Source organism: Gambusia affinis, linkage group LG02 (genome assembly GCF_019740435.1).
Source record: "Gambusia affinis linkage group LG02, SWU_Gaff_1.0, whole genome shotgun sequence".
Lineage (NCBI taxonomy): Eukaryota > Metazoa > Chordata > Actinopteri > Cyprinodontiformes > Poeciliidae > Gambusia > Gambusia affinis.
In genome coordinates, this window is record NC_057869.1 from 29,990,810 (window position 1) to 30,013,114 (window position 22,305).

Sequence of the window (22,305 nt, forward strand, 5' to 3'; positions counted from 1 at the left end):
TGCTACGAGTCATTTTCACAGAAGCACTCATGGGAGATGAAGGGAACCAAAGAGCTTCAGCTTTACTCCTTGAGTTCCTGCAAAGTCCAAGTAAGAGCGTCCTGTCCTGCAGCACAAACAAATACATGCAGGCTTTAAAGAGACTGATGATGGAAAGGTTAGAAAAAAAAATTTAAGGAAATACTTTATTGCACCATGCACGCACATGTCACCGCAGTGTGATCAACGTTCCACAAACTTTAGGCACAATGTTTGATTCCAGGTTTACTGCAGTTTATGTTAGGGAAAAAAAATCCAAATTGTAGTTCTGACCTTTTATTTATCTCACAGGATGGAGAACATTTAGCATTAGCTTAAAGTGTAGAACATGTGTCATTCCAGGAATAACTTAGTTTGCCATGTTGATACCAACACCAGGACTCTTGAGATTTTTATTAATTCTGGCCAAGCCAACTGAAGTCTCAGTCTTCCAAGACAAATATCAGAGACCTGCTGTTCCAGTTGAACTCACAAGGCTGGAATTTCTTTGCAGAAGACTTCATGGTCTCAGTGATTTTTTTTTTCCTTTCTTTTTTTTAAGAAACTGAAACCGTTTTCAGAAAAGGGTTACATCCAGACACCGCATTCTGAAATTATCATGAGCTTATCATGTGACGACAAAATCTCTTTTCCTGAAGCCAAACTAATAAGCAAGAAAATTCCATCTAAGGCTTGCTGCCTCTGATCCAAACCTCAGAGGGACAGCCGGAACCGTTGAGGCGGTTCAGGCTTCATGTCACCGCAGTGTGACCAACGTTCCACAAACTTTACACAGGCATGGTGTTTGATTCCAGGTTTACTGCAGTTTATGTTAGGAAAAAAATAAAAAATCCAAATTGTAGTTCCTAAAACTTTTCTATGGTTTGGTTTCTAATAGACATCCACAACAAAATGATGATTTTGTTGTTGATGATGAAACATGTTTTTATACTACATGTTTGAGTAAAATGAACATTGTTCTTTTGTTCTATGAACTACTGACATGTCTATGAAATTCCAAGCAAAAAATTTATTTATTTGCAGAAAATGAGAAATGGTCAAAAATAACAAAAAAGATGCAGTGCTTTCAGACCTTGAATAATGCGAGGAAAACAAATTCATTTAGAAACAACAATGCAAATAAAAACAAAATTTGGAGGTTTTCTATTCAGAGCTCTGGTATCTTCATTTGTTTTCCAAACCTAAATATATATTTGCTGTCATTTTCACTACACCTGCTACAAGGTTAAAACTTCAAAAGTTCATGTATTGTATATTTGGAATGATTTTTTTTTTAAGTTAAAAAATTTGTAAAGTAAGAAACAAAGTGAGTTTAAATATGTGCAGTGAAAGAGGGGGAAAAGTGTATGTGTTAATATTTATGGATAAGTGACATCATCGTTGTGGGACTATTTACGATATGACACATGAGCACTTCCGTGATTGATCATTAATTGATTGATCGATTAGAATAATGTAAGCGCCGACTTTCCTGCTGGAAAGTTCAAAAGCCCTGAATATGTCAACGCCATCATAAGACTTAAGTTTAGACGTGAAAATGTCTGAATCAGAAATAGTACGGAAAACTGTTCTAATTCCAGGCTGCTGCCACAGAGGAGACACCGTCACTCACCCCAATGTTTTCACCTTGACCTTGGGATGTTTAACCTCACTGATCTCCCAGAAACAAAAGATTTTAAACGGTCTGATAAACAATTTTGTGTGATGGTTTATGAATTCAAGTCTGAGTGAAACATTGGACCTCTGCCTACAACCCCAAAAGGCTTTTCTTCTGGAGATCAGGTGTAAGTGTGTGTATGTGTGTGTGTGAGCTGGCCACGGTCATGTGACAAGTCATCCACGATTGTCCAGCCTCTCCCCCCCTCAAATACCACCCCTCAACTGCTGTTTTTTTTTTTTTTTTTTTTACTCTCTTGCAGTTTCAGGGATCGTATTACTGGCTGCTCTCCGCGCTCCGCTGAGCCCACCGCCTCTGCACCAATCACAACGCGAACACATTCTCAAATACATAACCACGAATACACGCACGCACGCGCACTCTCTGTGACACATCCCTCCAGTTCCCCACTGCGCTGCCTTCACATGCGTCCCCGCCGACTCTCTGCGTAGCGCCGGCTGCGCCAAGATGAGCGTGGTCTCCTCGGTACCATCCGAACGGTACCAGCCCGCCGCCTGACCAAGCCGGAGCCACACCGAGGCGCAGAGGAAGAGGGAGGTACGCCGTCTCTCCTCTGTTAAAAAAAATAAATAAAAAAAAAAAAAAATAGAAAGGAAAAAGGAGAAAGCCTAAAGGACACCGCGAGGCGCAACGCGTTTGTTGTTTCGGCATCCTTCCTCACCCCCTCCTCCTCTTCCTCCGCTCCTCTCCTCCCCGCAGCCTCCGTTGTTACCGGTCAGTCGGTGTGAAGGTGAAGGAGAAACCCGGGGATCCCTGCCCCGCGTTTTGGTGGAATAACATCTGTTCTTTTTTTATTAGTTTTTTTTTTACTTTTTTGAAAGGGGGGGAGAGAAGGATATTTTTGTCCCCCCCCCTTTTTCTTTCTTTTTTTTTTTTCTCCCGCTGGGTGTTGGGAGCGAGCGCGCAGCTGCTGTGCGCCCGTTCAGATTCACCCCCCAATGGTGGATTTGGCAAACATGGAGACAGTGGAGAAGGAATGCGGGGCCCTCGGGGGTCTATTCCAGGCGATAGTGAACGACATGAAGGTAAATATATTCGCCGCTTTTATTTTAGACCTCTGTCACCGGATCCGCGCTCCGGATGATGCGCCTGGTGGAATCTACAGCCCCATCTGAATGCAGCCGACGTCTCACACTCTGTCACACACACACACATACACACGGTTTTATATATATATATATATATATATATATATATATATATATATATATATATATATATATATATATATATATATATATATATATATATATATATATATATATATATATATATATATATGACGGATTGGTTTTACCAAAGTGATGCAGTGCTGCTCCTGCTGGTGTAACCCCCTCCCCCACACACACACACACACGCACGCACACATTCCCCTATAGAGAACTGCCTGCGCATGTAAATGCAAATGCAAACATCCTCAAAACACCTCCATTCTGCCCAGAAACCCCAGATAAATTTCATATATATAAATGTCATATATGTCATATATATATATCTGTTCTATATTTGGGCCCAGTGTCTGACATCTTGTGATGATGGCTTACTTTTTTTTTTCGGGGGCCCACATGCGTCCAGCCACTGGCTCTATAGGAGCCTATTAGTCCGTTTACCTCAGAGGCTCTGAGGATCAGATTCCTCCACTGCATGGCACACACATGTTAACCATACTTGCACATCATCTCCGGATATCAGCGTTAGGAGAGGAGAGCTGCAGACTGGGACTGTGTGTGTGTGTCGGCTCAGTGAGAGTGCAGCGTCACTGATTTCCCTGCAGGAACGCACAGAAGGCGTGAGGGAGAGCATCCGCCAGACGTGATCCCAGTCTGCTGCTTCTCCTGTTGTCTGTCTGTGTGCAGCAGGCCACTGGGTCCAGCACTCACCCCGGTTTGCTCACTGGGGGCAGATTAATGGTAGAAAAGGGAAAATTCATACACACATTAACTATCAACACCGGTAGCTGATTGTTGCATGCAGCTTAGTGATACAAATTATGCATTTATATGTGACTGGTGTCCTAGAGAAGAATATTTCAATTGTGAGTTTTTTCAAGGTGTAGTGTTTGTATTTGTGGAGCTATAATTTCTGTGCCGTTCAGTTATGTAAAAAAAAAGAAGTAGTTAATAGTCCTTATCGTCACTTTATCATTATCGCAATACAACCACAAAATGTTGCAATAAAACTTTAAGTCTGTGTCCTCCAGCCGTAGTGCAGAACAAAAATAATTCAGGTTTAAGTAGTCTGGTCAAGCTTGTCTCTAAAAACTCCCAAAGCCCCAAAAAACAACAAATCCTAATCATCTTGCGTTTCTTTGAGGGGGTGGGGGGCATTCACAAACAGAATCAGTGATTTAGGAATACCAAACATGATTTGAAATGAATTTATTCAAGCTATAGATCAAAGTTATTCAGAGTTCTTAAAAACATTAAAGAAATCTGAGAGTGAGACATGAACGTAAAAATCATCAGATTCCAGCTTTGTACAGTACAGGACCTGCAAACAGAAGAAACCTCACAAGTTCTGTTTCCATGAACGGTTTTATGCACATTTTGAAATATCACATATTTGATAAAACAAACAAAAAACCCCCAGCAAAACTCTAATTAACCTTCTCAGTTTTGCTAAAGCGTTTTTGCATTTGTTTGGGGTGACTGATGGCGATAAAGAGTTGATGCGCTAAAATGGAAATGGAAACACACTTCCAGAATAATTGCTGATGTGGAGAACGCTCCCATCCACTGGTGGGCCTGCACCTTACCAGAGGCATGAAAAGTCCAAACCTTCAGGTCAGAGGGGAGGAGTCTGTCCACTTTTCCAAGATGTGTGGACCATGCTAATTTGACAGCTGATTACATCCATATATAGCATCAACATCTGACCAAATCAGGTTTTATATAGCCTAATTGATTCATTTCAATCAGCACATGGAGACATACCTTATTTGCGTTTTATTTTTATTGTCTTTCTTGCAACATTTTCGAAGTTCACTCAGGCTTTCAGTTGAAACAGTTTGATAAATCTGTAAAAAGAAAATGGATGCAGGTGCTTCCAGACATTTTGTTGCTCAGATCTTCTTCTGTCCCCAAATAGCCGTACGCACTGCAATGAAGAACAAAGAGTCGGTAGTTGTGTTTTCATTGATCAGGTAGCTGCACAATTTGACATTTTGAAACTAAGTTTGCTCAATGGACAAACGGATAAACTCGTTTTCCAATAGAAGATTTTGGTCTTATAATGCCATGGTAGTTTTGGTCGCATTGGAACTTGTTTATTTTGAAAAACTGCAATGGAAAAACTTTTTCAAATCCTTGTGGATGTTGCCACTGGCACAAATCACGAAGAAGAATATGACAGGATGTAGTTGGAGGATCATAGTGCAGCAATTATTTTAATGACATCACTCGAATAAACTTATTTACATGTGATTGTAAATGCTTTTCTTTTTTAATGGAAACACCAGAATTGTGAAATTGTGTATGGAGGTTGACATCAGCAGGATGTTCACAAAATTTTGAGCAAATTTCTAACAGAAACACAACTTGTTTCTGTTAGAATAACAACATCCTTCTGCGAATGCTAAGCTATTCTTCTACACAGCACTTAAGCAGAAAACACTAGAAGGACGGTGTCTTACACCGTTTGATTATATAGCAGCTTTCGGTTGAGAATTGAATATGTATAAGTAAAGTGACTGAAATAGAATCATTTTGCGGGGCGTCTCTGAGCTCAGTGACAGAGCAGGTGTACCACATACAGAGGCTGGTGTCCTCAACACGGTTTGATTGGCCCAGAGGTATTTACTGCATCTCTTACCCTTCTCTCACTCCTCTTTTTCTTTTCCAGCTGTTAGTGAATGAAGGTCACTAGTGCCACTTCAACCTTCATAAAACAGCAATAGTTACTTTAACTTTTTATTTCTAAGTGCCCTTAAACATTTTTCCTGAATACCTTAGAGACCCAGACAGGTTTTCATTGTGTTTACTATAGTGTAATTACTTAAAACACACTAGTGTAGTGAGACCCCTGCACTGAGGCAGCATCAGTGTCTGTACCTTGATGTATACAATTTTTGATTTTGGTCTGTTTCAAAAAAAGGTATTTTCTTTAATTTTATAAATGTATCCTAATAATGAGAAAACATGTAAAACAGATGATTCTGCACTATGTTGCTCTAGTAGTGCAACATGTACAGTACTGGGAATGTGGCTATGGATTCTGCCTGGTTGCATGTTGTTGCGCATGAATGGCTGAATGAATGTAGTGTGAAAAGCTTTGGGTTCTCTGGACTTGATAAAGTGCAATACAAGTACATTTACCATTTATAGTATTGCATAGTGTAACATAGCATATAATAGTGCAATATAACATAGTGTAATGCAGCATATAATAGTATAGTGTAATATAATAGTGTATTATAGTATTATGTTATATATTACACTTTATATAACACTAGAGTATAGCATACTGTAGTGGCATATACACTACAGTATGTAACACTATACTGTGTGTTATTGTACAGTACTATACTTTAGTATAGTACTGTACAATAGTGGACTGTACTATAGTACACTACAGCATAGTGTACTATAGTACACTGAAGTACTATAGCAAGTATAGTGTACTATACTATAGTGCACTGTAGTATAGTGTGCTATATTACATTATACTAAAGTGTGATTTTAGCATAGTGTAGTGTAATACATTTGTGCAATAAACTGCAATGTAATGCATTATAGTAATATGTAATGTAAAACTGTAGAATCGTACAGTGGAAAATGAGCATAGTATATTATAGAATAGTGTTATATAATCTAGTGTAATTTGGTACAAAATAGTATATTATTGGTGTAGTAGAGGTGTAACATAGCAGTTTAATGCAATACAGCATAATGTAGAAATCAATAGTATATTTTAGTATGGTATAGTGTTATATATTGGTGTAATATAGCATAGCATAATATAGTCTTGTATATTATTGTGTAGTGTAAATTAGCACAGTGTATAGAATAGTGTAGCGCAGTGAGGTATAGTATAATATCGACATAATTATAGTCTAAATATAGTCTTTATTCAAAGCCTTTCACTTGAACAGTTTCTCTCTGTTTCTCCGTTTCTCAGTCTTTGTTTCATCTATTATTCATGTGAGTTTTAATAGCCTCCCTGTTTATGTTCTGCTCCTCAGACTCAAAGATGTGGGTCAGTTGTCTTTGGGCTAAATAAGAAACTACTGCCCTAATTTGGAATGGCTGAATTCCTCGGGTCTCAGGAAGGGAACAGCATCGGTGAGCGTCTGAGAATCGTTGAGTCATCAGCCTTTCTCAGTCTTCTTGCCTCAGCTGGAAACAATGTGCTTATAATCAGTGATTACAGCTCACTACAGAAGAAATGTTTCAGCCTATGCAATGAAGGACCCTAAAAGCTCTATACCAGTTTTCTGAACAAAGGGCACGTTTTTGACTGCTGATGTCAGAATACTTTGACTAACCAGCTGCTGCATTGGGAAACATTTCTGAAAAAACATCAATAAGTGAATGTCAGCAGCTCCATTTTTGCTCGATTCCTTCTCTAAAAAGCACCGTAAAAGTGCAAACAAATGTGCAATTACATGTTGGTGTAATGTTTTGGCATTCAAAATGAATGCCAAAACATGACTCTGACTCTCTGCTTAATGGCAGACCTGAACATGTTTGTTTAAAATGTCCAGACATGAATGAACCATTCAACTTAGAAATTTAAATAAATAAATAAGTGAAACGACACAGCAGTGTTTAGGATTTAAAATCTAAACTTCACCCGTCGAGCTCAATACACATTCTCTAAACAAAACATGAGCACACAATAAGTTAACCACGCTCTATAGAAATAACTGGACTGCATGTTTCAGAAAATTCACCTTCCTGGTTGCCATCTTGACAATTTTTTTTTTACATATGTCTGCAACTAGATTTGAACTAATTTTCTTTTCTGCCTTGAGTTATTTTATGTTCTCACCCATTTCCATTACATGAATAATTTGGTTCACATACGCCCCACACGTTTTTTTGTCACAAACAAATATTTTCAGAATGAGCTTCGGTAAAATATAACAACATTATAAGTCAACATGCACTCCTCCATTCTGGCAACTGTTTTAAATTTAAATTTAGCACTTAGGATTTTTAGTGTTTTGTAGTATTTTTAACTCTTAGTAATGTTGGTCTGGTAATTGTGTTAATTTGGTGATTTTGTGTTTTTGTGGTATATTTTGTGAATTGTAGTGTATGTTGTGTGTAATGTCTTGAGCTGCTGGGACCTTGAATTTCCCCTTTGGGGATCAAGAAAGTATTCATCATCATCATCATCATCATCATCAACAAGACAGGAGTTTCCTTTAAGCCCAGCCTGGCCGTCTTAAATATAAAACTTTGTGATAGCCACCATAGTAAAAACCAAGCTTATCTCCATGCTATTTAAAATGTACCACATCCTATAGAACTGTTTGATTTCCTTTTTAGGAAATATGTTGACAAAGTGTTTGAGCTTACAAAACCTGAAGAAATGTGTTAATAGCTGGTAATGCTAACAACAGTTAGGTGGAAATTTTGGCGTTTTAAGGGCTAAAATTAAAATAATTTATATAAGCAACACGAATTACCAAAGTTATGCAAAAGAAAATCCAAACCAGTTTATTTCAATATAAAACTAATGAAACTTGAACAACAAGCTCAGGTGTGTGTCTGGTGAAGTTTTGGTTAAAACATGTTACTACACAACTCTGAACAGTGCAGAGTTACTTTTTGAAAAACAAAAGTCTGGAAATGTAGAACAATCAGTCAAAAAAATGGATGTATAAATGACCAAGTCTACATGAAGATACTTGTTTGGGACAAACAGCTTCATATTGTGTGTATTCTGCTGTCAGCAGAGTAGATTTATGATGATTAGAATGCACTTTTTCTTCCTCTTTCTCCTTATCTTCCTCTTTCTCTCCCTGCTCCTCCCTTCCTCTTCCTTGCCTCAGCAGGATCCCCACCTAACTCTGCTGCATGCGTCCTTTGTGACCTGCTTTCTGAAACTAAAACAGATAGTCAATGCTTTACAGTCTCTGATATGCTCTAGCATTTTATTTTATTTTTTGGGGATACATTTTTAGTTATTTGCGGTTGCTAGTTGTTGTGCATCTCTTCTACATCATGTCTCAGTCTTCTAGTGTTACATCTGCGTCACAGGGGTTATAAAGTGAAGGGTCAAGTGCAGGGTCAGCTGTCTGCAGCGGACACAAGAGATTATCATGTTGATATTGACACAAGTATGCTGAAATATAGACACATCTCTCAGAAGAGACTTTGTTTTAGAGGAATAATTAAACATTTTCATTGTTTAATTTAAGAGAGGAGATTTATCTCCTCTCTTCTGTTTGGTCTGCTGAGTTTAGAATTCTGTCTTCCTTATTGTCGAATGTCATTTCAGGTAATATCAAAAGTGTAATGTAGGATTGTACTGTGTAAACTCACAATGATTTTCCCAGGTTGCTGCTGAATCCATGTTTCTTTATTGATCCCAGATTGACAGAGTTATGTAAAAATGACTTCTTTGAGGTTTACATCATGTTATAGTTTTATTCCCTCTCCAAAGACATACCTGGGGTGTTGCTTTAATTCTTCCATGCATGTCTGAAAAGTCCTTTAATCTCTATGGCAACCATTCAACTGTGCAAAAGGCCTGAGGGGATCTGGCCTTTTGCAAAGCTCCTCCTCGGAGCTGCAGTTTCCAACCCACAACCTCTCACATGATTCCCCCACTCAGTCCCTTCAGACTAGTCAGCAGCAATTAGCAAACACCTGGTGGAACTGCAGATATTGAAAGTGTCCCTGGTTGTTTAAAAAAAAAGTTACTCAGCACTTCTTGTGTTATTTTTCAGGCATTTGTACAGAAAACCTCTGTGGAATAAATTGAAATAACAAATTTTATCCAAAAGGAAAGTTTGTTTACCTGCTGTGACATTTACAGAAAATATCTACTTGCAGTGAGTCACCTATAGTTATTTGATTATTTGATCGGGAATCATAATCTCTCATATTCATAAGAGTCCACTAAGCCAAATGAGGTTCAATCCAAAGTAAACAGGAAAAGGGTTTAAACCAACATCCCCAAAAATAAGTAACAGTGAAATTGAATAATAAGAACTGAATTTGTCATTGTTTATTGTTTATATTTCTTTATATAATTTAAATAAATTTGGAACCGTGAAGCAAAACTTACCTGAGATGAAGTGGATTAAGTTAAAACTGTGTTTTTCATAACGACAGTTTCTTACATCGTATATATAATATTAATGTTAATCTGTGTGGTTTTCATTTGTCTCTTACTTGCATCTCATACATTCAATTTCCTCACTGAGGCTCAAATAAAAGACTGTTCTATCCTCATGGGTGTAAAGTTGAGGTAGGAAGTGGCTGCAGATAAGGTGTAAACAGATTAATTTGTTTTGTCAAACTTGCATAAAAACTTGCGAGAGAAAGGGCATCACCCTGATGTTTTTTTGGCTTCTAGGACTCCCAAACCTCTCAATTGAACAAGGGAAGCAAATTTATGAAGTTTGGCAGCAGTCGTTGTTTCAGACTGGTCCTCCTCATTAAAGAGCTAAACCAGACAGACAGAAATTCAACAGAGCAAAAGGCCTGGAAGCAAAGGAGTCAGTATTCTGTCTGAGACTGACCATTGTGCTCCATCCTTTCAGAAGCCAGTAACATGATGTCCTGTGACTCTGTGCCGCACCGCAGGACTGAAGATGCTCTGTGAAAGCGTGGCATTAGTCCCATCACTGGTGTGTTTTTGGTGTGTGTGTGGTCCAGGGTAATTCCCACCAAGTAGCCGGTTTTAAAGTTTCACTGGGTGTCAACAGAAAGTGAAGGGAGCTCAGACGTGTTCATGATGCTCCTGTTTGTCCATCCAGCTGTTGGTACTCAGGACAGCCGGACGTGTTCTAAAGATCAGCAGCCTGAAGGGAGCAGACCACAAAAATTTGACTTTAGTGATGTGACAAGTCAAAGTTTCTTGTAAGGAATAAAAACTGACTATATAAGAGAATATATAGGTTTAATTCATAATAAGTAAAATGCAATTAGGTGCCTATCACTGAATTATTGTGTTTCAAACCTAACTGGGAAGTCTTTTTTTTTATCACATGTTAGAACCCACAAAGTAATTACAGCCAGTGTGATTTAAACATTAACTTCAGATGCTTCCATCAAATTGTCTTCATGCTGAATGTTGCTGCAATCTTCACTTCTTTATGGATTACTGTAATAGTTAAGCACAAAATGTAAATGATTCCTGATTCTGAGCTGATGTGCATCCAGACTTTGATATAAAAAAGTGATATTCTTATCATCTCTTAGTTTTGGTTTAGTTTCATCTAACATATGTGTCAGGTATGTAAAGTTTTAGTAATGCCATGGCACAAAGCAAATTCAAAATAAGAATCCAATAAATACCAGGTTAAAAATAACCCAATGGGTTCTACTGCTGACCCAGTCTTGGGTCAGACCAATCCGACCCCACATAGATTTATCTGTGTGTTATGGGTTTGACTATTGATTTACAGACCACAGATCATGTTGCTTGTTGTTTTGCAGTCAAATCTAAACATAAGATGCCACATAAAGTCTGTTACTGAGTGTTTTCAACCCGGTACCCTCGGTTCTGAGCCACATTTGTTCCATTTTCAGTGGGATGCTTCACTTACTTGGCGATGAAACACATTACCTGAATAAAGGGTTTCATTTCAAAACAGAAGAGAGAAATTTCAGTAGGTTACATTATGGAAGTGTCTCTGTAAAACAGAGATACTTTTCATTTTTGACCATATCAAAAACCTGAATGTCCTTAAAGGGCCGGTTGTGCCATTATTGATAAAAACAATAAAATTTTTTAAATATCAATAAATAGCTGTTTCTCCAGAATTTTGTGTTTGCTTTAGTGGGGTTTTTCAATCAAAATTGCAGACTTTATGGTGCCAATATAGAAATGTTGATAAGGAATTTTATGACATTTGCACTAATGTATGATATTAAAGGTGACTTTTTATTACTTGCTGTATCAATTGCAGACTATAACTTGACATCAGGTGAGGCTGCAGTCACTTAAACTCAAAGTTTTGACCAATTCTGAGAGAATTTGCAGTGAAATCAGAATTTGTTGATTTTGTGTGAATTTTGCAGATTTGTGAAAAACTAGAGGGACGTTCTAATGTAATTTGGAGCTTAAAGGGCGACATAAAATGACCAGATTTGGCCCCCTGGCCTTGAGTTTGACACTTGTGCTGTAAAACAAATCATTCATGCTCATCCAAAATGCTGCTGCCACAGTACTGACCATCAATAAGAACCGGATTATACTACACCTGTTCTTAAATCGATGCAAAATTTGCTATTGCTATATTCAAAATATCACTACTAAACAAAGCAGGTAGCATTTAGTTTCCTCCTGTGGAGCAAACTCCCTGTAACAGCAGTCTTTAAAAGCTTGAAAGTTTTTGTTTAAAACAAGTATAAAAGAACTCTGGAATGTCTCGCAATTAGCCTGATTCTACCCGACCACTAACGTTTAGCCGAGACGTGAAGACCAAGTGCGCCAACTTGATCGCGAAGGAAGCAACCCTATGAAACTTTGCCAGCAATGAAATATCTTAAACACTCCAACTTTGATTGCTCTGTTTTTGGAAGCTTGAGCAACACGGACTGAATGACTTCCCTCACTTCCTCTGCTGGTATCGCCAAGCTCCAACCACAGGCTGGCGACCCAGCGTATGAACGTGACCATGTCAGACTTTCTGTCCAATCTTATGTGATCTTGACTAAACAATTGGTGGGTTACATGACAATGTGTTCAGACCACAGGCTGACAACTTGTGACAAAACCACAAAGCAGTTTTTTTTAAAGCTTAAAGACACAGACAAACTTTCTCATGAAGCAACAGACAGATAAAGTCACACAGACATTAATAACTTTGTACCGTTTGAGCCTGACTGAACCTGTAAATGCTTCCATTGAAAAACACACCGTTTCAAACCCTTCCCTTCAACCCCCAAATGCCAGCGGGACAACACAACAGAGTAATAGGACATGCGAAGGAGCATTTCCCTCGTTAGAGCTCGTTAAAATCTTGGAGGTCGCTAGGGCCCCGAGGCTCGTTAGAGCCCACGGAGATGAATGGGGAGGACCGGTTTGGAGGCATGGAGGCTGCTTGGGAGTCGGCCAAAGCAGCCTCAGTCAGTGAGCCCTTTGTCGGGCCTGTCAAAGCGTTCTCATCAGGCTCAGCTGTTCACTGTAAAACACACTGATCATTATGAACAGGCTGACACGGAGAATAACGGTGAGCGATGCAATTCAATATTCTTATGTTCATCCCAGAAATACAGTTTGTTTTTTCTATCAGATGTAAAATGGCCACGGGGTTCACAGACAGTGCCGTCTTGTCAGGTGGTTTATTAAAACGGACTTCAGTAGCAGCATCTTGTCCAAACTCTGCTTTTCAGGACTCAGGAACCTTCCTATGAAATGAAGACTGCACTATAAACATCAAAAGGCAATCAAAATGTGGTCAGTGTTTGTATGACGCATTACAATAACGTGAGAGTTCCACAGAGGTTTCTGGTCTGCACTGAACATCCTCTGGAAGGCTGTAGTGGTTTATGACTGTGGTCACAGCATATTGGGGTCCATATGACCCTGGTGGGAGAGGACAGCGGTTTCATCAGACAGAGACTGGCACACCTGCGTGGCTAGCTGGAACCTGAACATGCAGTTACCTTTTAAGTCAAGGTCAAATTTATTCACAAAGCATGCGTAAAACAACATGAATCTTTCTCCATTATCAACTCTCACTCTAGCCAGGTAATGTTTGATTTGGTTCTAGTCAAGTTGAGTTTGTCTCCATTGACAGCGTGTTCCTCACTATGTGGGCGTGAATATGGGCAGGAATGTGGGTGTGACATGTGTATACAGGAGCTGTTCACATGGCCTGCTAATGAGATGATGTAATGTTGATAATGAAGTGCTCTTTCTAGAAAATCTCCCAGAATATTTGTTTGTTCCGGGTTGCCCCGTCCAGTCAATGATGTACGTTTCAACCATGTCAATAAAAAAAAAAAGGCTTGGACCTCAAGCTTTGACCATGGAGTTGTCGATTTGCAGTACACCTTCTCGCTAACAACTCAAACTGGATTGAAAATGGTGCTCGAGATGTTGTTGTTAGAATAGTTTATAAGCACCATCTTCACTCATCTGGTGATGTAAACCCATGGTGGGGCAATCAACCAATGCAGTCTGCTGCCAATGAAGTCACTTGCACACAATACCCGGCTTGTACTGGGTTAAAAAAATCTGGCTGGGAAAGCCTGGGAAGAACTGGTTTTAAGGCACTGCTGTGGAGAAGGGGCTTGAGAGAGTTGTGCCAGGTTGGGTGTGGGGCTCCTTGTGAGCATATCCTGTGGTAGCATAAATGTAGCATTGTTGTTGGATATATCAGGGATGTCCTGCGTTAGTCCTCAAGTGACGGTGTCCTTTAGTGTTTGGATGTGTCTCTGCTCCGTTACAGATGATCCAGACAGCTGAATTACTTCCTCGGTATGTCACATAGCTCTGCAGAGAACAGCTAATGAGCCATTCCTCTGATTCAGGTATTTAAATCAGAGTAACATGCAGTCCTTTGGCTTTTGAGGAGTAACTTTGAACTTTACTGGTTTATACAGTGTATAAAGGGGCAGTCTAGAGGGGAAAGTACCAAGAGAATTGTGGTGTAGTGATTGAATTCTCACCAAAGATCCACATCTGGATCTTATACAAGATTGTTTAGGTCATGAAGAGTGAAGTCAGTGAAGTTATGGCACCTTACCATGCAGCCGTGATGCCATGCTTCTTTTCCTGTGTTTGGATTTACTGTATGTCATTGTCATGGCAGTTATGTGTAATGAAAAAAAGTACATTTCTGGAGTCATTCTCCAGATATCATATGAGCAATGACTACCAGTAGCCTAAGCCTATAGTGCAAGACCAGCAGCCCTTTTACTGTGGAGCGCTGGTAGCTAATGTTGCTGTTAAGCAGGATTAGCTGCTTAATAGCAGCTAATGTACTCCAAAAAAGTACATTTCTGGAGTCATTCTCCAGCTACCATATGAGCAATGATTACCAGTAGCCTAAGCCTACAGTCCACGACCAGCAGCCCTTTTACTGTGGAATGCTGGTAGCTAATGCTGCTATTAAGATGGAGTACATCGATGGTTTCCTGTGGACGGCAGTATGTACTACATCACATTCATCTGTTCTGTTGTCCCACAGCTTCCAGATGTTTCACTGATATGGAGACACAGATGGTTTCCTCTTTCATCTCATCACCATGTTTAGGTTGGAATTAACAGCTCCACTTCATCAATTATGCAACGGGGGGAGCCTGTCTTATTTTCTCATCTCTGCTTTGTGCTGATTTTTTCTCTTTTTTTTCCTTTTTGGAATAAATCTCCAGCCCCTGAGGTTGAGGAAGGGCTTTATTAAAGCAGAGGAAATTATGAACAAAAGTAATACATGAAGTAATTTCCAGTGTTTAAGGTTAATACCAAACACAACAATCTCCATACTTACTGGCAACCCTGGTGGAGAGGTGTAAAAAAATAATTTTTTTGTTGCGGTAGCATAAAGGACTAAACAAATCTGTACCAAACAAAAACTAAACAAGTCATGTTTTTTATTTTTATTTTAATGTGAGATTAACTGCGATAAATTTTTTTATTGATTTTAACATTTTTAATAATGGTGGTGTTACCCAAATATGTCAAAATGTGTATGCTAGCTTAATTTGGTGTTTTGTGTGGTTTTCAATAGTACAGTAAACATAGCAATCATGGAAGAGAGGAACGACTATATGAGTTCACACATTCAGAGGAAGAGAAATTGTGTTTCCTTTTTCAGTTTATCGAAAACAATAGAATGGAAAATATTGGTGGGACATTTGCCTTTGGTCCACAGGACAGTCGTCCTACGGATGGATTGATGGATGGTCTCTAATAAGTCTGCAAATGCAGTAATGGTTTATGATAATCAAACAGAAGTACATAAACAATTGAATCATGAGAAAATATCAGACTATCATCTAAATGAAAGGAGGCCCTTAAGGAAATCTAAGCTGGTGTGATGGGAGAACAGGAACAAAACGGTACATCTGTGAGACCTGTGGGGAATATATGAACACAGTCATGACCAACCGTCATAAAAATATGTTTCATCCACTATGAGAATGTTCCCCAGTAGTCCATTGTGCATATGAAGCACTTTGAAATTAGCCTCTTTGTTGGATTCTTGCGAATCTCTTTTAATGTATAAATTGGTTTGGTTATTTGACAAAAAAAAAAAAAAAAAGCTAATCCCTACATCCCTCTCAGCCCGTCTCCACCTTTCCCCCCTCTGCCTCTGTCTCTGTCTCTCTTGCTGGATTTCCTCTGTTTTTCTGTCTTGCTGTGGGGGAAACAAAGGGAACAAAAGAATGAGAGGAGACAGTAAGCTCTCCGTCCACTGTAGTGAGTGGTGGAGTGGGGCTCTCAACGGAAAGCTGGCCAGACTGGGTGGACTGATGCTATGAGAACTAGGCCACAGCACCGTTGACAGCACAGAAGGCTAAAGTCATAGTGGGGATAAAGTGAAGGATTTCTGCATTGCAGAAAGCAGAGGGAGGAGAGCTGGGTAGAAGAAAAACTCATAAGCTCAGCGCAAACCCAGTTTACCTACTAGTAACATGGATTAGAAGACGGCCAGTTTTAATAACACTGGTCAAGAATCAAAACATTGTCTCTGGTTTTCCAACTGTTTTAGGGTAATTCTGATGTGCTGAATCCAAAAATCACGTTGGTTTTGCTGAATCAGGTCAACTCTCTGAACTATTGATGAGCATCAAAATGCAGGACTTGTTCTCACATCTGGATAAATTTCCTTAGAATCTGATCAATGAGTGACGAGCAGGAGGAGAGATTCCATCAGAACAGAGAAGAGACGGAGAATTTTACACAATGAAGACGTCATGTTCAATTTACATGTACTTACCATTATCAGGGTTTATTATTCAGTTTACAGAAATATTCCAGTTTGTAACATTAAATTAAAACAATTGTTAGAAAACAATTATTTTCTAACAATTGAACGGGAAATATTAACGTAAATATATAATGTCACAAAAATGTCATCAATTTAGTCAGAAGATCGGATTTATCTAAATCAAATTAGAATAAAAACCTGACCTGGTTGAGAAAAATGGATGTCATTTTTGGATTCAGCAGGGCAAAAATAATCCTAATTCAGTTGAAAACATAGAAAACTTTTACCTCCAGCTCTGTCTCTGGCCTCTTTGTCATTGCCACTGTCTCTATACCAAACAGCATGGCTGGTCTCACCACCATCTTGTACACCTTTCCTTTCATTCAGGCAGACATCTAATGCTACATTTTGTAGTACCTGAAAGGGTCCAGTTCTGCTAACAATTAGCCATTTCCTTAAATAGAGTAGCTTACTGGGGTTCAGTACAGAGCATTATGTTATTTTCTGTGGAATTCTTCCTCGACAATTCAACAAAAAATAAATATCGCGACAAGGAAGTAGCAATATAAATTCAGTTTGATCTTGACTGAGGTCAAGTAAATCTCATACAATGTGTTCAGATTTCAAATTTCCAGAGCATTCTTTGTGATTTCTGATTTCCACTACTGTTCAACATTAGCTGGAGATCAGTAGGATGTGATTTTAGGTTGGTCACTTTATGTGGTCTTCTGTTTGGATGCTAAATGGGTCTCTGCTACGTCAGCTGAAAATGATGTTCGCTATTCAAACGACACCTCAAAGTAAATCAGTCCTACTCAAATTGTTGATGCATTTTTCCCCTCACATTAGTAGAGCAGTTTAACTCTGCACAGACTCCATTGTCCTTGAAGCAGTTTTACCAACCATGTCGAATCTTTTGAGCATGATGAATCCCAAAGCAGAGAGACAAAGCCTATTAACAACTGTTTGTTTCCCTAGTTTCTTCTTATTTGTGCTATATTTATGTCTTCATTGGCTAAGAAAAATCACAGCGGGATAAATCTTACATCCCCGGAGCAATGTTGTTTCAGTCTACAAATTAATGGTTTAGTTCAAACAGCCATGGAAAGAAGGGAATGAACAATGTCAAAAAATGTTTCATTTTTGTTTGTTTTTCAGGCCTTTGTGGATAACTACCAGTTAATAGACAATGGAAACGCAGATAGAATGAGTTGTCTCATTGAAGGAAATGATTAGCTGATGGTCATGAAATGGGGGGAAAAAAAAATCATAATTCAAACAAAAGACAAATAGATTTTGTGAGGGTGAAACAGAAATGTGGCAAAGACAACAAAAGAAAAGGAAGAAAAGTCGTGATTTGTCCTGTGTGATGGAGTGGCAAATGTTTTATGGTATACCCTGGCTCTAGCCCATAAACACCCCAACACCAACACACACACACGCACACACACAGCGATAGAGTTGTTACAGAATGCTTAACACTTTTGCCCAGAGTTCTTTACTGTGAAACAAACAGTAATTTGGAAGAGTCATTGTACTGGGGGATTATTGTAGGATAGGTTTTAGCTGTCTGTCAAAAAGGGAACATGCTCCAAGTATGGAGGACACATCTGTGTGTGTTCTCAGGGTGTAATCATCCATGCTGTGCTGAGGTTTTTTTTTTTGTGACACAGGAAGTGGTGATGTAATAGTTGACAATCCCAAAGCTTTTCACACACTCTCTGTCTCCCCCTCACTCTCTAACATGCTGATGTTGTTTGCCCCTTGGCTACCTTGAGGCTCTAAGTTTCCCAGTTTTGTGTGAGAGAGAGAGTGTGCTGGTTCTGGCTCTGGTCGTAGACTATATATATGTATATGCATATGTATGTATGTATGTGTGTGTAAATTATACATGTCTGTTAAGATGAGTCTCATTACAGGTTGGGACTTGGCCTGTTCTTTTGGAGTAGGGTAGGTTTTACGTTGTGTTTGGGTTGGAAACAGTCAGTCTGATCTGGTAACCCTGGTGATTTGAAAAGCACCTATTCAACTTTTATATTAATACCTCAGAATACTTTTGCCTGTTTTTTTTCTGATATTTGGAATCAATGGGCTCTTTGCATGTCCGGAGCTGACGTCACATCCACATGAGCAAAATGAGGCCTTATTGCTTCTGCTTTGAGTTACCATGACAGCTAGAAAAGAGAAAGTAGTATTTCAGAAGCAAATAAAGCAATATTATGAACATTGTTGTTTTCCAAATATAATGGGCTTTTAAGTTTTTATGAATTTCCAAGTGATCCTGATTTAAGAAGACGGTGGTTTGTAAATATTTGTTGCCACCAGTTAAAGCTAAAGCCGCACAGCAAAGTTTGCAGCCTTCACTTCACTCCGGATCAGGGGATGGCAAATAAAGGAGCCATCCCTGTGTCATTTCCATGGAATCTCTTCTGTATTCAGCCTGAAAGATCTGAGCCAGCTCACCGAGCAACTGACCTGCCTGTACACACTGCTGTAAACACCATCCTATTTGAGCTCTTCACAAGACGCATGCAAAATAAAACTAAATAACATGAAGACCTTAAGGAACATGGCCATATTTTTCTAAAAGCAACAACTTTGATCTTAAACAGTCAGCTGAACTAAAACTCTGACACCAGTTCTGCCCTACTTTTAAGCTATGGGGTTTGTTTGCTTCCTCGTGGTTCAGAAGCAAAAAGCCTGAACCATAATCTCCCCGTACCTTGTTCTCTGTTTGACTACAATAAACATACATAATATACTTGGAAAAAAAAGGTAAAAATATTGTCTCTTAGAATGGATTAAATTGTTTAGATACTTAAGTAGCACATTTTTTGAGAAAAATGTTCGACAATATTGCCTACTAGCATAAGCTAAAGTTAGTGTTAGCCACAAAGTTTAAACAAAGTAAAACTCACCTTCATACCTTTGTATCCGTGAATGTATAACGAGGCGTGCAACTTAAAACCTTTCTACAGCTTACTTGCTGGGGCTTTGGATTGATGTGCATCATAATTGTCACTTTGGCCAAGCCTTGCAAGCATCTAGTGTAAAGTTCCATTTTCAATAAACTGTAAGCGACCGAGCCGCTTATACCCGAACACATACAGTGGATAAATCAAGTTATTGTTTTTGGGGTAATGGGAAAAACTATCGGGACACATTCTGTTATTTGGTTTGGCGCATCGTTCAGAACGGATCCCGTTACCGGCTCCAGATAACAACAGAATGAACTGAGCTAGCAGATTTAAGTCAGAGGGGGAACAGATAAACACAGAACACTCACACATTATTCGGTCGCCATGCGCTGTAGTCGGCTGGAGCTGCTAGAAATATGCAAATGAGGTGCAAAGCTGGAAAGACTCACTCTGTGTTATCTCCCATCCCCACTGCTTAAGCCCCACTGGCTGCTTTAAACACCATGCAAAGGGAGTGTTGTGGATGAATCTGCAGGCGTGTGTGTGTGTGTGGTGGAGATGGTGGGGTGGGGGGGGTGCCTTCCAGTACACTACCACAGGGACATACGACTGTGATTTCAGACCAAATTAAGCCACATCAAACACACCGGCTGTGTTTGGCTGCACACCGGATCAAAGAGTGTGCAGCCGTTACTGTCTGTACGAAGAGTCTGACATCCAGACCGGAAGCCCCACCCCCAACACACACACGCACACGCACACGCCAACACACCCCCACATGCATAGATACACCTTTCCTTCCTACTGTCTCCACTCAACCCTCACATTTCCAATTATTCCAGTGTTTGACTTGTTTCTGTCTGCAGATCCTCTGCATCCCCTACAGACATTTGAACCTCACACTGAACATAGACACAGCTGAACATAGACACCGCTCTCCCCTTGCACACAATTTGCAAGCACTTAACAAGGTTGCAGGTTAACCTAGAGCAAGTATAATGTAATATGTTCAGGAGCTGAGAGGGAGAGAGGGGGAGGAGGGGGCTGGATTAAAGAAGTGCTGGGAGAATGGGGGTTGCATCCATTAGAGACACACCTTCAACTCCAGATAATGTTAACGATCCAGGAATGTTCTCGTCGAGCCCTATGATGCCGCTTGGTGCCAGTGGCCGTCGAGCACTGTGTGTGTGTATGCGTGTGGGTGTGGGCATTTGAGAGCGCACACGCGTGTTGTGTGATAGATGGATTAGATGGCTGCACCCGAAGGAGCGGAGGGGTTTAGGGAGATAAAGGAAGAGGTGAATGAAGGGTGAAAGCTGGGGGTGGGTACAGTGTACCACTGGCATATGTTTTTGTGTGCATGAGTGTGTGTGTGTGTGTGTGTGTGTGTGCGTGGGTGTGTGTGTGCACGTGTGGGTGTGTGTGTTGGGGTGTTTATATGTGAGTCTGTGGTAATGATTTTGAAGATCTAAAAACACGAAATTGAGTAAATGAAGTTGAAAACAAGGCAGATACGTAGAGCAGGAAGCAACAGAATAGAGTGATGAGAAAATATCATGTTAGCTGTTTCTGTTAGAACAAGGAAGGAAAAGGTCACATTTTAGGTATTTATTTGGAATTACACATCCAATATTATTCCTAAATACAAACTACATAATACCAAACACGACGCATATAGTTTTAAAAAGTAAAACCACTTCCTGTTTGTTTTAGAAACTGATGTTAGCTTATTACTGATGTTAACTCATTATTACTATTTTCTTCTGCAAATTTAAAATAATTGAATAAATATAACAACTTGTCAATTCTCGACAAAAACAGTAATTTGTGACAAATTCTTTTATATGTTGAATTTAACGTTTAAAAAGGTGACTGTTAAATTATCTTGTGTTGTATTCGATCAAAGGATATTACAGAATATAATTCCTATCTGAAAACTGCAGTTGTCAAGTTTTGTTTCAAATATGTTTCAGCATCACACTGGTACTTTGGGGATGAATGTTTCCAACCAGATCCAGTCAATTGGAAAACTTTTACATAATACACTTAGAAAGTCCAAAAGAAAATCATCCATTGTAACTGAACATGTTTTCTTTATTACTCTGGCTCCCTCTGTGTCTGCAGAGAAAATAAATGTACAGAAACATTTTAAATAAATGTTTGTCAGTAATAACTCATCTGACTGTGTTTGTGTTGCCAGTGCTCCTATCCTGTGTGGGAGGACTTCAGTGCCAAGGCCACCAAGCTGCATTCCCAGCTCCGGTAAGCTCTGCAGAAACGAAGAGATCCACTCTCTAATTAAAACAATATATATACACACACAACACTCTGCAGAAGTAGTTATATTCATTAAACGTCTTCACACTTTGTCAGATTACAGCCACAAACTTCAATGTGTTCTGTTTGAATTACAGAACACAGAATTACAAAGTAGTGCATGACTGTAAGGTGAAGAGATGATGCTAACTTTGGAGAAGCTGCAGAAATCGCAAGCTCGGTTGGAAGAGCCTGTCAGTAGTTGGACCGTTAGTTGTGCTCGCAAATCCTGCCTTTGTTACAAATAAAAAATGGCTCAAGGTATTCTTGGATTAAAGCCATGAGAAGTACTG

At 39.4% G+C, this 22,305-nt stretch overlaps 1 protein-coding gene across 5 annotated transcripts in view; it reads left to right on the plus strand.

The window, feature by feature from the left end:
• The first annotated feature begins 1,985 nt into the window (after positions 1 to 1,985).
• Positions 1,986 to 22,305, plus strand: part of mtss1lb (MTSS I-BAR domain containing 2b) — a 68,331-nt gene continuing 48,011 nt past the window's right edge. For all 5 annotated transcript variants that reach the window (XM_044133576.1, XM_044133600.1, XM_044133594.1 and 2 more), the window contains exons 1-2: positions 1,986 to 2,742; positions 21,897 to 21,958. In XM_044133576.1, coding sequence (XP_043989511.1) covers positions 2,656 to 2,742; positions 21,897 to 21,958 — 149 coding nt within the window. In that variant the 5' untranslated portion in view covers positions 1,986 to 2,655. The remainder of the gene's footprint in view (positions 2,743 to 21,896; positions 21,959 to 22,305) is intronic.